We start from the raw sequence: 14,842 nt of genomic DNA on the forward strand, positions 1-14,842 counted from the left end.
TCTCTCTCTCTCTCTCTCTCTCTCTCTCTCTCTCTCTCTCTCTCTCTCTCTCTCTCTCTCTCTCTCTCTCTCTCTCTCTCTTTCTCTCTCTCTCTTTCTCTTTCTCTTTCTCTTTCAGTCGCTCACAGTCTCTCTGTCTCTCACAGTCTCAAAAATAGGAAAGAAACATGCAAAATGTCTAATTTAATATCACTGTAGTGATCAGGATGACCTGTTTGTGGTGCTCTTCATTACAGCACTCTGTGTGACATCACAGACACGTTTCACCAAGTTAGGCGTCAACATGACAGGAAATGTTGAGAAACTTTCAAACAGAATAAAGGAAGAAGTGCAATTTCTGACGGTCAGTCAGTGCTGTTCTCACTGCTGCTGTTTGAAACATAACAAGGTTCAAAAGTTAAAGTGACATAAAGAAGGTAAAGAAGTAAGGATGGCAGTTTGGGACAAACAGATTCCCTGGATCTTTATGATGCTTCTGGCTGGTAAGTAATGACCTGTATATATGTTACTGTTGTTGGCATTTTATAAAACACATATTTATATTTCTGTCAAACTGCTGCCACAGTTTCTGTTTTAACATCAAAACCATCAAATCCACAACTTTGTGTTTTCCAACACTGTTTTCAATTGAAAGTAAATGTTCAGTTTACATTCTCAGGTCCTTTTCCTGAACTCATCTGTCATCACTCTGTTATTTCCAGGTGCTGCTGGTGCAGCTGTAAACTATCCAGGTTCTGTTTGTGCTGTAAGAGGATCGACTGTCATCCTGCCCTGCACCTTCACACCACGGAGGTCTTTCACTCAGAATGGTAGAGAAGTTCCACTGAAGATCATCAGAGTCCGCTGGTGTGTGAATCATCTTATTTGTCATGACACCACCCCATCTGTGTATGACAGCTCATCACCAACAGCCAACCCTCGTTACAAATACCTGGGAGACATGACTGGAAACTGCACTTTACAGATCAGTAATATTCAGATGAATGACAGCACAACCTTCCGCTTCAGGATGGAAGCTGACGACAGAGCAGGACATTTTATTGACCAGTCAGGAGTGAACTTCACAGTTACTGGTAAGAGCTTCACATGCTAATGCTAACACAAGTATTACTAATTAACATTATTAACATCTTTAGAGGTTATAGTCCTAAAATCATGACAGTGAAGGTGGAAAAATCGAAATTAGTTCTAGAACAGGAACTGGGTCTAATGTGTGTTTGTGTGATGAGGGGTGGGGGGGGGCGGGGGGGGTTGGCTGCTGTCTTGCTGGCTCAGTTTCAGTTTCTGACACTGAACATCAGGCAAGAATCACTCGTATACACATTAATTATCAAAGGGTTCAAATTCAGCGTTTGGTGGTTTCCTGTTATTTATATCCTGTTCTGATGTTGGATGTTAAACATTATCAAAGTTCAGAAACTGTAGATGAACATTTGTAGAAATGCTGCCTGCAAGTCAAAGCTCAGGGCTTTAGTGTGATGAACAGGTGACGTCTGTCAGGCTGAAGCAGAGACGTACAGAGAGCTTCAGGAGAAGAAAGCGGTGCTTGATCATAAATATACATTTTTGGATCTTCGCTTCATTCGCGCTTGAGAAACTTGCCACTGTCGCAGCGCAGCACGATGTCACCTGAAAAGTTCAATTTTTCCATCTTTATTCGCGCCGCTTCAGACGCTTCCAACGCTTCCAACGCTTGATTCATTCATTCATTCATTCATTCGCTTCAGACACTTCATTTGCGCTGCCTGATTTGAAAACGTGTGTTATCGCGCCATTCACATTGATTTTCTATGTAGACTTGCTGCTCAATTCGCGTCAGACGCTTTTGGTCTGAACGCCCCATTACAGTGATAAATGTGGAGTGAAATGTGTTAGAGGAGAGATTAAGGCATCCTGTCATACCTCAATCATTGTTCTATTTTAATCTAATTTAAGATAACTAGAGCTAACTAGGGTTAGTTGTCACATGTGACTTAGTGAGGAAATTCGTTTGTCAGGAGTTTTTATGAATGGATCTTCCAGTTGTTGTTGGAACTATGGCCACATTTCAGGACAGGTTTAAATTTCATTATTTATTTTTTTCAATCATAGACTGTATATAAAATGGACGTAACATCCGTGACGTCACCCATTGGTTTGTGGACTGCTGCTTGGAAGCGAATAGTTTCGGATCTGGGCAGCGCCATCTTGAAAATTTCTGGTGCATACTGGGTAAAAAAAAACCACGTATTCTACTTATATGGGCATCAGGAGGAGCATGAGGCGCCCTCCTGAACCTGTGAACCGAATCAACCTGTCAATCACGACGTAGCCACGCCCTAATGCATACCCTGCTTTATCGTCACATATAAAATCAGGGAGTCCAAAATGTCCCAAATGAACATCATACTGCATTGAAGAAGGCTTTAAACTAGCGATTGAGACCATAAACACATTTTGAAAACGTTTACTGAGGTTAGAAATCAAGTGAGAAGTTGGTGAATTCTCCATTGACTTGTATAGAGACGGAAGTCCTTTTGACACCAAAACGGTCACCCCCTGGTGGCCTTTTGATAGAATGCAGTTTTAAGTTACTTCCCAGTTGGCATCATTTCAGAGGACCAGAACTCCCCACCTGAGTTCAATTCAATCTGGAATTTTGAGTTTAAGAAAGATAAAACAGGCATTTGAGGCTGAGAGCCATAGTCTACATGCCAGCAGTTCCTAAGGACTTTAATCCAGTGCATGTTGCATAATATTTTGTGTTAACGTTTGTTCAATGACTATTTCAAACTGAATGATAAACATTGTCTGTGCCTGACTTCAATGTTCACTTTCAAGTAAAAAAAAGAACAGTAATTTTGTCCTTGTTCTATTAGTGGCAAAATCCAGTATAGTGAGACAACTTACCCGATGGTGGGGCAACATGTCACATGTTCACACTTTCCATTTGATTGCCTATAACTCTGCACTGACACAAGATATGAAAATGACATGAATACAAAATATATACCTGAGACTTTGGTCTTTCATCTGGTACACTTTTAAAAAAACATGATGAATTGATTCCAAGAAATATATAAGAGGGTAAAAAGTGTGACAACAAGTTCTGGTCTCCCCTACTGATAATAATATCATGAAGTCACAGAGAGAAACTAAAATACTTTTTTTACTTTAGAAGTGCCTGAAATGATAATTCAGAGCTCCAGAGATGCCGGAGAGCTGAGCTGTACATCAGTCTGCAGCTTCCACCAGCTGGAGGTCAGCTGGTTTAAAGATGGAAACGCCCTCCCACAGTCTGGCCCCGCCCTCCAGCTCGGCCCGCTGACTGCAAAGGATTCTGGGAACTACACCTGTGCTCTGAAAGCTGATGAGAGAACAACCTCCCTGCCGTTCACTGTGCGTGTGGAGAAGGACGATGAAGGTTTGTTGGTTTAGTTTTATCTGCAGTCACTTTGGATAAAAGCGTCTGCTAAATGACTAAATGTAAATCTCGAAACTGCATCAAACTGCGTCTGTAGACACTTTAAACAGACAGGAACCAAAAGGTACCGAGATGTCATGTGATCGTTGTTTGACCAAGATGTCTGTCCTGTCTGTTTTACAGGCCTGAATCATGACACATGGGACAAACGGATGATAGTTCGTGTGGTTCTGTTCACGCTGCACCCTTTGCTCATCGTCATAGTGACAGCTGTCATCATCAAAAGGTAACTGACACCTTCCTGTACCTGTAATCATTACTCAGTATGAGAACGTTTCCATGGTTACTCAATCTGTGGACAAACCTTTAGATAACTTTACATAAATGAATCTTTAAAGAGACAGGAGTTTTTATTCCAGTAGAGACACAGAGTATAAATATAGAGCTGGAGATGTGAAGAATATGTGTCATTTAATAATTTGGCTTACCCATTATTGTACTTCTTTTGATTATTAAACATCTTAGATTTTTTCGACCTCTCAATGTTTTCTCATCCTTCTTTTCAGAACATGTCTTTGCAAGAGAACTGAAAGTCATGTGACAGGAGGTGAGTCACTGACGATCACATCAGACAAAATTCTAACACTTTATATAAAATTAAACATTAGATTAATATTTAACTTCCTCTTAAAAAACATCAGCAGTTGAAGGAGAACACATTCTGACATCTTTATGTAAAAACAATATATATATATATATAAAATATAAGGAACTAGTGCTGCATTATATGAGGAGGTGACCATTTTTTAACCTCAAACAACAGAAAACCCCTGAAACATGCTTAATTACACCTGTCCTTGTTAACTCTGTCAAAATTTTAAAAAGTAGCAGCTGATAATGTAATAATTGTACCTGTTTTTTTAATGTAATAAGTCAATGATGTGATAAGTTATTATGCTGGGGAAAAAAAGTCTTATAATAAAATAATATACTAATATCACTTTATTTAAGTTTAATTTATTGGATATAAAGTTTAACCCTTCCATACTTAGTCTTACTATTGTTTATTTCAAATATTTGCCTGATCACATCTCTTTCTCTCTCTCTCTCTCTCTCTCTCTCTCTCTCTCTCTCTCTCTCTCTCTCTCTCTCACTCTCTCTCTATCTCTCCTAAATATTTCTTTCTCTTGCAGAACCATAATTGACCACTAGATGGCAATGTACCAACAAGTGATCACGTGACTGAAACTAGACTTTCTTCAGTCTAAACTTCCTTACTTCTGAGCACATATGTTAAACAGTAATCAATGATCTAATATTCTTTAGTAAACAGTTCATATTGTTGAAATGCTTGCACATACAATCTTATTTAAAAGAAACTGAAAGGAGAATTTACATGTTGATTTATTTACAGTTAATATTTGTAGTAATATAAAAAAGTTAATTGTTTGATTCTTTTAGTTTAAAATGCAGAAAATGTAATTTTTATTATATTTGTAACATTTGTTAAAGGATAATTATTACTGTTGCTTTCTGTTAACTGCATCTTTATGGCGGATTGGGAGGAGCGAGGTTATTAAGTGGAGCTACAGCTTTTTAAAATACCTTTTAAATTACGATTCTTACTGTTTGTGTCTTTAACCTGTTGCACCCTAGCCTTATTTTCAGAAAAAACGCCTAAAAAGACATACCCAAAATAAATGAAGAATTGCTTCACAATTATAAGGTCCATATGCATTTCCTTGGTGTCTGGGGACATCTGGGGACCTCAAGGAATGTATTCCCAGTGTCAGAAATAGTGTGTCTGTTATTATACCTGAGTAAATTGGAATAAAGCAAAGGAGAAATGGGAATTTTCTATCCTCGCCTATTTTTTCCCCCCTATTTGACAGAGGATAACACCATGCTAACACTAATTCCATGCACACAGATGCCACTGATCACCTTCAGCAACTCCTTTACTACAAATGTACCACATTTGATAGAATTTGAGCAAAGGGCAAAACCTCCACAAAGGTTGTAGTGAGGATAGGACCAGGCGGACATTCATTTGGCACTATTTGGCACAGTTGGGAACCAAAGTGTGCCAAATAGGTTATATTCCACTTCCAAAGGAAAATGGCTGAAGAATACAACATATGTCCATTACAGGAGTCTATTGCCATTTACTGGAGCTTTTGAATATGAAATTTACCTTGTGGCCCATCAACTACTACCTTTGTGCACAGTATAAAATCAAATACCGCTTGTATCAACAATGGTTACGCATGGAAAGATCGCCGGATGTTACGTGGGTCTCATAAGAGTGTGACATATCGTTGGAAAGCTCGCAATAAGTAGAATATCACTGCAGTGTCATTGACTCTGAAATACCAACACACGACCAGTAGGTGGAAGCAAAAGACCGTGTTTGAAATCGAGCAGTGAGGATGCAGTTTCTGCAATATACGCTACCATGGCGTCCATTTTGAACGGAGAACTGTATGGATAGACTCAAAATGACCAAGAAAGGGTAAGGAAACAATTTTAGTCGCTTTTGATGACAATTGCTTTGTTATTTGATAGAATATTGAGACATAAACACAGAATTTCACATTTTGACGATAAAATGCTAAATTTAGCTGCGTCTTTGCTACGGGGCTGACATGAGCTGGTCAGGTCGGATTATGTTTTGTTTGGTATCAGCAGAAATATGAGCTTCTCTAGTATAATTTGGCAACTAACATGACTGAGTTGAGCAAGCGGATATATGTGTACTGCTGCGTTTCATTTCGACTGTCCCTTATATTCACAGAGCTGTTATTGTTTTAGTTAATTGTTTAAATTATTGCCAAACAAACTGTGTTTGAGAAAAATACACTTGGACTGTTGTTTTGGTAGAGTTGAAGCCTCATCTTTTGGAAACATTTGAAGAAAACCCACTACAGCGTTTTATTAAATTTTTATAGGCAGTAAACTGTTGTAGTTCTCACCCAACCCGGTTTTTTGATATTCCAAGTCTAGTTTTTTCAGTTCAAGAGGATTGTGTGCGTCCATTTGTACTGTAAGTAGGTTTCAGTTTGATATTGTGAAACATAATTAGTTTGAGTTAAAGTAGTAAATAGAGAGTTAATGTAGTAGGGGAGACCGGGTTTGGTAGTCACACTTTTTACTTTCCTTTGAATTCCTCATAAACCATAAACTGAATAAATTCCCTTTTAATTTGTAATGAAAGCCTTAAGTGTCAGGTAGGAATAGAAAGGTTTTACTCTCCTTCAGCTGATTCTGATCAAAAGATATGGGCCGTCAAATATGTGACAACCGTCTCCATCGTTGGGTTGGTAGTAAGACACCATGGACGTTGGTTGTCTCTGTGTTATTTCAATGGGGGAAAATAAAAAATGTAGACAGTCTTAAAAAAATATTTAAAATGTTTAGTTTAATTGAAATACAACAACCTAACACATCTCAGCACCAACAGAACATAAACAGGAAAAATCATTCCGTTAAGTGCCTTTTTTGTCCTTATATGACAATATTGTTATTTTCACCTCTCTGACTGCTCTGAGCTTCACATCTGGAGGAGTCTGGCTCTTGTTTGTCTTCCTGATAAAGTTCCTGCTCATTTTGCTCTCTTAAAAGAAAGAAAGAAATAGATATATGTCACCATATATGTATATACCAACATGTGACAACCAACCCCAAGGAGAATGTGACAAGCTTCCCCAACTGGGATTTTTTGCTACCAGCAAAGCTACCAACAACATGTGTTAGTGTAGCTAAGAAACAAACCTCCCTAACTTTCGCTCTCTTCATACGTTTTAATAGTAATGATGTTTTATTATAAACTCATTGTGTAAAAGAAGAGAAACACTGAAGAGTTCGATATTTACATTTTCACATGAAAAACACTAAACGTCCTCTCACCTCAATGTCAAGTTTACTCCAGAAATCACCTCTGAAGTAACATCTCACCTAAATTCTAAAACGTTCAGTACCAAAACTTTTTAACAACAGCGCCCTCTATAGACCGACATCTGATGAATGTGACAACCAACTCCGTTCTCCCCTAAATCTTTAAGCTAATATTTGTTAACTAATTACTCCTTTCGTTGTATTATGAGGACGTTTTACCTGAGTGTGGTCTTTCTGTTATTGTTTTACATTCTAGAAACCACACACCTCCAAGTCTCTATATGAATGCTCAGTGTAATGTCTGCTCTGTTGTCAGCTTCCATCCTGAAGCGGAAGGTTGTGCTGTCAATCTTCTGAATATTACTGATCTGTAAAGTGCAGTTTCCAGTCATGTCTCCCAGGTATTTGTAACGAGGGTTGGCTGTTGGTGACGCGCTGTCATACACATACGGGGTGGTGTCATGACAAATTTCATGGTTCACACACCAGCGGACTCAGAATGGTAGAGAAGTTCCACTGAAGATCATCAGAGTGAAAGACCTCAGTGGTGTGAAGGTGCAGGGCAGGATGACAGTCGATCCTCTTACAGCACAAACAGGTTCTTGATAGTTTACAGCTGCACCAGCAGCACCTGGAAATAACAGAGTGATGACAGATGAGTTCAGGAAAAGGACCTGAGAATGTAAACTGAACATTTACTTTCAATTGAAAACAGTTATGGAAAACAAAGTTGTGGATTTGATGGTTTTGATGTTAAAACAGAAACTGTGGCAGCAGTTTGACAGAAATATAAATGTGTTTTATAAAATGCCAACAACAGTAACATATATACAGGTCATTACTTACCAGCCAGAAGCATCATAAAGATCCAGGGAATCTGTTTGTCCCAAACTGCCATCCTTACTTCTTTACCTTCTTTATGTCACTTTAACTTTTGAACCTTGTTATGTTTCAAACAGCAGCAGTGAGAACAGCACTGACTGGCCGTCAGAAATTGCACCTCTTCCTTTATTCTGTTTGAAAGTTTCTCAACATTTCCTGTCATGTTGACGCCTAACTTGGTGAAACGTGTCTGTGATGTCACACAGAGTGCTGTAATGAAGAGCACCACAAACAGGTCATCCTGATCACTACAGTGATATTAAATGAGACCTTTGCATCCGTTTCTTTCCTAATTTTGAGACTGTGAGAGGGAGACTGGACCATTTTCGGGACCTCAGTTGTGGAGGCTGCTGCCCAGAGTCATCTGTGTCTGTCCCAACAATCTGCTGGTGGACATTAGTGGTGAAGGAGACCCTGGAAAACTTTCATTCTGGCTTTAAGAGAAATATAATATAGTATGTTGTGGTTTTATGAAGAACATTAGCAGACTGATCTGTTTTCACCATCTCTGTCAACACAGGATGAAACTAAACTGCTGAAGATTCAGATCACAGATAAGAAGGAAGAAAAAAGAGACAGATGTGATGTCTTATTGCCCCCCCAAAAAAAAGTTTCTTACAGGGTGAATATATCAGCGAGCTCTCATCACATGGTCAGCTTTTTATTATTTTCATCATAAAGTATAAAAATCTGTCTTAAGGCAGCACAGAAACAACCTTTAATCACATTTGTGGTTAGAACCTGAAACATCTTTGATTTAATAAGACAAAAAGCTCAGCACAGCTGGTGAGATTTCTCTCTATGTGACATCTTTCATATTCAATTTAGTATCAATGAAACACGTGTTGATTAAAGACCTGAACTGCTCCTCAAACCATAAAAAACATGCTGGACAAGCTGTGTTTACAACCACACACACACACCTCCTCTGGAGCCATTTAACAAAGTTCCAGTTTACATTTTGATAAAAAAAATTAGGAAACTAGGACTAAGTCATTTCGTTGTATCATCTTCATAATCACACACAAAGTAAAGAACAGTTTCACAATAGTTCAAGTCTATCTTAAAGCAGCAGTCAGGTGTCCATATGAAGCTCTCTGTAATCATCCTCCTGTTCATACTGAATATTAAAATATCTTTAAATGTGCTTTCAGTGTTCCGTGATGGAGGATGGAAAAAGATGAAAATAGGTAACTTGAGACAGTAAAACAGCTGTTATAGGTTCATCTTCACACTCAGCTTAAGTTGAGCAGTCTGGAAAGGATTGGATCCACCACACGGAGGGCAACAATAAAACAGGAGCTGGCTTCACTTCCCTTTCTTCGCACCATGTCGATCACTTCTCGAGCTTTGTTGGCTCGCGTTTCTGTTCTGGCCGACTCCATTTCACCATCATTTATAACACCAAACCCAAGAAGTTTATCCAGAAGCAGGTTTAGATTAGCTTCAGACACTCTGCTAACAAACTGTTCCCGAGCCAACAGCAGCTTCTCTTCTGGGACGAACACATTCTCACTTGTTGGACCTGGAAGAGAACCAGAGACAGTTGTTTAATAACCCAACAGTCACTTTTAAACAATGATGAACATTTGAACTAAATCAGTGTGTGACAGGAGACGGGGATGGTCTATCCAGACAGCCGGCAAATAGGAGGAAGACTTTCCCCAAAATTAATCCAACAAACGTTTGTGTGTATAGGAACAGTCTGTAGCTACTGCTGTATGTCTGTATATCTGACATAATAACATCATGCTTATACTCATTAAAATGCACACTGTCATCTATGAGATACCTTTTGTCTCAGACACTTTAACCCCCTGAGTGATGAAACAGAGTTTAACCATTTCCTCTCCAGGTCGCCAGCAGGCGGCCATCTTTGTTTTGATTCAGAAAGGAAATGTGTAAAAATCTTTTCCACCAGTCAGCAGACCAAATATTTTTCCATCCAGAAAGATTGATCTAAAATACATCGTTTTACTTTCCTAAATAAAAGCTCTCAGACTTCTGTAACATTGTCTGAAGGCTGAATGACAAATCCAGAAGTGGATCTTTGATTTGTTATTAGAGTAATAATGTCAATAATAGTTTTACAACTGGTGTCTAAACTCTGACATGAGGTGAAAGCTTTACCTGTCAGTTTCACCACCCGATTCCACATCTCTGTCCTCTCTTGGTCTTGGACCATCAGAGTCACTTTCTCTTGGTTTGCAGTGAGGAAAACCTCAAATGTTGGGAAGAAATTTGGTCCGTAGTTTGGTTCAAATGTTGAATCCTGGAAACCAGAGGCAAAACATCATTTTCAAGCTTGTTATCATTAAAAGTGTATCAGAAGCAGGATTGAGAACCTTTCACATTTAAACACATATAACAAGTGCAAACTATATATAAATATATACTCACATTATTATTGAGCCTTTATTAATCATATTTTTTAAAAACATATTTATTAGCACTCTTCTCCCACAATGCATCTGTGTAGCTGTGGCTATTATAGAGTTACCATGGTGACACCAGCTGGTTAGCGGCGGTACTGCACCATGAGCATGAAATGAGAAGTTTCCAGACAGGGAAACCACATTCCTCTAATGTGTCTGCAGCTCGTGCGTTTCGCTGAAGGATGATGAGCTTTCATTTACAGAAATTCAGCACCGTTTAATTTGACATGAATCAATACTCGGTATTACCGACATAGTTCGGTCGGTACCATTAAAAGTAGCGACCTCGGTACCCAACCCTGATCAGAAGTGACTCACCTCAGGCTGGATTATGGAGGCTTCAGGTTCACAGTGAACACTGTAGCTTTGATCAACGCTGAGAGGACATTTGGAGGAGATCTTAATGTTCTCAGCTGTTCCTTGTTGGGGGGCAACCTTCAGTGACAAGACATGTTTATTATCAGAGAGATAGACAATGAATTCTCTGTGTTTTTCATATTTCTGTTATTGTACATGCTGGACATCTAGAGACAAATCTAGACATGTTGTAGGTGGAAATAAACAAGTGTCCCTCACTGCGGTGGCATCTTATAAAACTGTAATGTTTGTTTTATCTGTCGGGGAAATCCTGTAGAAGCAGTTCTATGTTGAAAATATAGATACAGTTATGTTGTTAAGTATAACAAGAAAACAGCAAAGTTTATGACAAGAAACATGTCTTGGTGGCAGCAACACGCTACCATGTTGAATACTTTAAATGAATTTTACTCACTATTCAATATGTATGCCACCTGGTGGTGGTATCACAAGTGACACTGGCAGACAATAATGGACTCTAGACATAATCCAGAAAAAGCTAAAAACTAAATATTATTCTTTCCAGTTCAGATGGGACAATCATACTGTTCTTAACACAGCTTGCAAAGCTTTAATAACAGTTCTAGAGGAGTGAAGCATGGCCGACTGTTCAGCCTGTTGTAGAAACAGCTTTGCTATAAAACACAAGTTCAGGTTGATGGTAAGCACATGCTGTATGACAGATACTTTTACCTCACTCAGAGGAATGTTGTTCGGCAGCAGTAATACGTCAAGTATTCGATCATCACGATCCGGAGGTCGGAGGAACAGCAGAACCTGGCTGCTGATTGGTCGTATGATGTTAATAAACCTCTGAACAACGTCCCAGACGAGGCCCAGGAGAGAGAAGTGAGGGACGTTCACAACCACATGAGTGTCTGTAATCTCCAGCGGCTCCAGGATGCTCATTCCATCATCAGTGATGTGGACGACAGACAGCAGACCCTCAGGGAGCGGAGCTGTGAAAACACATTTATGTTACTAACAACAACCTCAATATATGTTAGTACTCATTTTACTTGATGTGCAGGACAATAAATAAATACATTAAGTTAAGTTGAGGAGAAAATGAAAACATAAGGAATACAGATAAATCAAGTTTTTAGTATTTTCATTATTCCAAGATGATAAACCTGACAACATCCTGAACTTTTCTCTTTGGACGATTCTTTCAATGTGTTTCTAACAACCAACTAACAAATCATGCTCTGTTGAAGAAAAGCTATTTCAATATGCTGATTTCTAAATAAGTTATTCACAGTCCCAAAGGATCACAGTGCTTTTCTCCAGAGACCATCAGGTGAGAGATTCCACTAATATATCAGATATTATATCATATTTAACTCAAAGTTACTGAACACATTTATTTCCCCAGATGATGAACCCTTTTCACTTTCGTCATCGGCCTCTCAGGATAAACTGTACATGTTTAGCTCCAACGTTGGTGAGATCAAAGAACTGATAAATCATCAGTGTTTGTTCATCTTGTGGTTGTAGTAAACTCTGCAGCCTGTAGGAGGCGCTAACAAGGGTCTTATTATTGTTTTAATAAAACTCACAAAGCACAATGATCATCTTACCATCCATGGTTTCACAGTGAGGCAGGCGGAGCTGACTGACAGCACCGTCAGGACTGTGGATGTTGAACAGCGGCCCTGCAGCCGTCTTGCCAGCTGGTTGTAGAAGTCTTTCATCCCATTGGACGGTCCTGTACTGTAGCTCCGCCTCCTGAACCGTACCAAACACCAGTCCGGTCAAAGTACACCTGAACACACCTGGACCAGGACAGCTAAACCTGTAGGACACAGAGGAGCTGATCACCCAACACAAACCTGAATAAAAAGTAAAGTTGCTGCAGTGTTTCAAAAGCTGGAGACCAAACTGAACATCTGGATGAGATGTGAGTGAAGCAGCAGCTGCAGGAGTATGAAGTGAAAGTGAAGCGTCATCACTGAAAGGAGCCAATGAGGTTGAGGGTTGAAATATTGTGCATCTCATGTTTTAGTTACCTGTATGAAATGTTTGCAGACTCAGTCAGCACTTTGGGTGTGAAGTCCTAAAATGGAGAAAGTGACAACATTAGTTAGAGAAAGTGAGCAGCTCACCCTCACAGTCGTACAGCTGACAGGATCCTCACTGCTTCAGTTTCTACTCCACCTGAACTCTTTACTGTTTATTCATCACTTCTTTAACTTTACAACGTGCAGTGAAATGATGCTGCTAGACTACGTTAGACAGCAGCTGGCGGCTTCACAGATGAGTGAGAGGAGAAGAAACGACAGTTTGAAGATCACACAGATGACAGCAAATCATGTTTAACAGTGTTGAATGAAAAATGGACATTTGTATTGGTTGTACCTGCCAGTAACTGGTCCCAGTCACATTCTCTCTGCACTCAAGCTGCTGCTGCTGTTTCAGCCTCTCTGGATCATCAGGATCCAGCTGATCCTTTGTGCTGGATGTGGACGGATCAGCTGGGAGAAGAAGACACACAGCAGATGTTAAACTCACTTCTAGACATGAAGCTTGTGGCCCAGTGGACAAAGACACAAAGAGAAAGCTGCAACACAAAGTCCCAGTTTAAGACTGGACAGAGACTTTGTCCACATGTCTCCTGTTGGTCTCTACTGGAAAACCTTCAATAAAGTCAAAATGAAAAAAACACTTAAAGACGACAAACACAGTCATGTTTCATTAAAGACCCAAAACCAAAGTTACACTGGATTTACAAAGTGTCCATAAAGAATATTTTTATTCCATTGTTTCAATCATTACAGTGGAACAAACTGTCTAACCAACATTTTAAATCCAAACTCAACACAGAAATCACTGAAATTCAACTGAATTCAACTGAATTCAACTTCTTGCAGTGAGGCAACACAACATCTTTCACAACAATAACAATAGATCAGAATAGTCCCCTAGAGTGCAACGTGATATCTTCTAGTGTTGTGTTGTCTGACCAAAATATTGACTTCAGATGGATATAAAACAGAGAAAAACAGGAAATGGCTCCGTCCAAAAGTAAAAAAATCCTCCTACCAGCCTCTCTGCCAGAAAATGAGTCCGAGTCAAACCTCACTTTAAAGATGTTGTGATCACAGCGGTTCCTGATTCCCAGACCAACTTGAGACTGATACTAGGGCTCTGACAGAGATGGAGCTGACCCTAACCCTAAGGCTGCATTCAGACATTAGCCCTGGATGAAAACATGCAGCCCTCTCATCTCTCATTCATCTGAATGGAGGCAACACAGCGAGCTACACAAACACAACGCAGGCTCGTCCAATAGAAAAGTTGAACCTGGCCCAACGTGTGCTGCAACAAAATGTGACATCATCCAACAAGAAACTGTGTTGATAAATGACAAACATGCAAAGACACATTCCTGCTGGATTCCTTTGTAATGTGAACGCTGCATTTCTATTACAAACAACTATGCAGTGTTTAGTGTGTGATAAACCATCAAACACATGATTAGTGTTCCCAGCTAGTACTTCCTGTCTCACCTGAACCTTAACAACACACCGTACCAACCAAGCCTCCTGTGTTGTTTTCACTCTGAATCCTGATAAGTGAACAAACGCACCAAGGTGCATTCAAAGTGGAATAAAAACTGGTGGACAGAGCCAAGTCACAAACACACTTCAGTCCACAGACACAATCTCAACTAGTTGTCTTTAGATGTGTATTTAGTCTCGTCACAATCACACTTTGAACCGGTCACAGTCTCAACACTCACGTCCTTTATGTGTGGCAGGTGTAGCGCTGTCCCGTCTGTCCTCCACCCTGCAGGAATAAATACAAACACAGCAGTTATCTGGACTGGCTTATGAAGAGGGTTCAAATAATCAGACTGTATCTCTTCACT

General features: G+C 39.5%; 2 protein-coding genes across 2 annotated transcripts in view; one reads left to right on the top strand and one right to left on the bottom strand.

The window, feature by feature from the left end:
- The first annotated feature begins 365 nt into the window (after positions 1 to 365).
- On the top strand, positions 366 to 4,868 carry LOC133983117 (uncharacterized). Its single transcript, XM_062422071.1, has 6 exons — positions 366 to 482; positions 702 to 1,073; positions 3,158 to 3,403; positions 3,587 to 3,689; positions 3,970 to 4,010; positions 4,597 to 4,868. The coding sequence occupies exons 1-6, from the start codon at positions 431 to 433 to the stop codon at positions 4,602 to 4,604; spliced, it is 822 nt and encodes a 273-aa protein (XP_062278055.1). The 5' UTR covers positions 366 to 430; the 3' UTR covers positions 4,605 to 4,868.
- Positions 4,869 to 8,727: 3,859 nt separating this feature from the next.
- The window catches only part of LOC133984008 (NACHT, LRR and PYD domains-containing protein 5-like), a 20,080-nt gene continuing 13,965 nt past the window's right edge, over positions 8,728 to 14,842 (bottom strand). The window contains exons 9-16 of the mRNA XM_062423222.1: positions 14,714 to 14,760; positions 13,330 to 13,445; positions 12,981 to 13,027; positions 12,552 to 12,766; positions 11,665 to 11,930; positions 10,933 to 11,049; positions 10,310 to 10,451; positions 8,728 to 9,704 (exon numbers count right to left, since the gene is read on the bottom strand). Coding sequence (XP_062279206.1) covers positions 9,415 to 9,704; positions 10,310 to 10,451; positions 10,933 to 11,049; positions 11,665 to 11,930; positions 12,552 to 12,766; positions 12,981 to 13,027; positions 13,330 to 13,445; positions 14,714 to 14,760 — 1,240 coding nt within the window. The 3' untranslated portion in view covers positions 8,728 to 9,414. The remainder of the gene's footprint in view (positions 9,705 to 10,309; positions 10,452 to 10,932; positions 11,050 to 11,664; positions 11,931 to 12,551; positions 12,767 to 12,980; positions 13,028 to 13,329; positions 13,446 to 14,713; positions 14,761 to 14,842) is intronic.

The sequence above is a fragment of the Scomber scombrus genome, chromosome 7, assembly GCF_963691925.1.
Source record: "Scomber scombrus chromosome 7, fScoSco1.1, whole genome shotgun sequence".
Lineage (NCBI taxonomy): Eukaryota > Metazoa > Chordata > Actinopteri > Scombriformes > Scombridae > Scomber > Scomber scombrus.